General features: G+C 68.0%; 1 protein-coding gene across 1 annotated transcript; it reads left to right on the forward strand.

The window, feature by feature from the left end:
- Window positions 1–14: 14 nt before the first annotated feature.
- Window positions 15–394, forward strand: LOC113979975 (barrier-to-autointegration factor-like; the record flags this gene model as incomplete). Its single annotated transcript, XM_027707250.1, has 1 exon — window positions 15–394. A coding segment is annotated over one exon (246 nt), but the record flags the coding sequence as incomplete, so codon positions are not given.
- Between the last annotated feature and the right edge of the window lie 6 nt (window positions 395–400).

Here is a 400-nt window from a genome sequence, read left to right on the forward strand (position 1 = left end):
GGAATGGGGTGGGAAAGGAGCCCCTTGGGGACACTGGGGGAGGTGTCAGTGACCCCTGGGGGTGTCCCCTGTCCCCTGGTGACCCCCCTGGTGACACCCCTGTCCCTTCCCAGGCCTACGTGGTGCTGGGGCAGTTCCTGGTGCTCCGTAAGGACGAGGAGCTGTTCCGGGAGTGGCTGAAGGAAACGTGCGGAGCCAACGCCAAACAGAGCCGGGACTGCTCGGGCTGCCTGAGGGAGTGGTGTGACGCCTTCCTCTGAGCCCCCCTCCCCGGCCACGGGCACCCCCACACCCCCCCCGGGCACCCCAAAATCCCCCCCGAGCTTCCCCTGTCCCCCCAAACCCTCCCCCCGGCACCACAAACCTCCCCAAAGCCACCTGCAGAACTCCCGGCGAATTC

This window comes from Neopelma chrysocephalum, unplaced genomic scaffold (assembly GCF_003984885.1).
Source record: "Neopelma chrysocephalum unplaced genomic scaffold, ASM398488v2 Primary Assembly neopelma1_91252, whole genome shotgun sequence".
In the NCBI taxonomy this organism is placed as follows: Eukaryota; Metazoa; Chordata; class Aves; order Passeriformes; family Pipridae; genus Neopelma; species Neopelma chrysocephalum.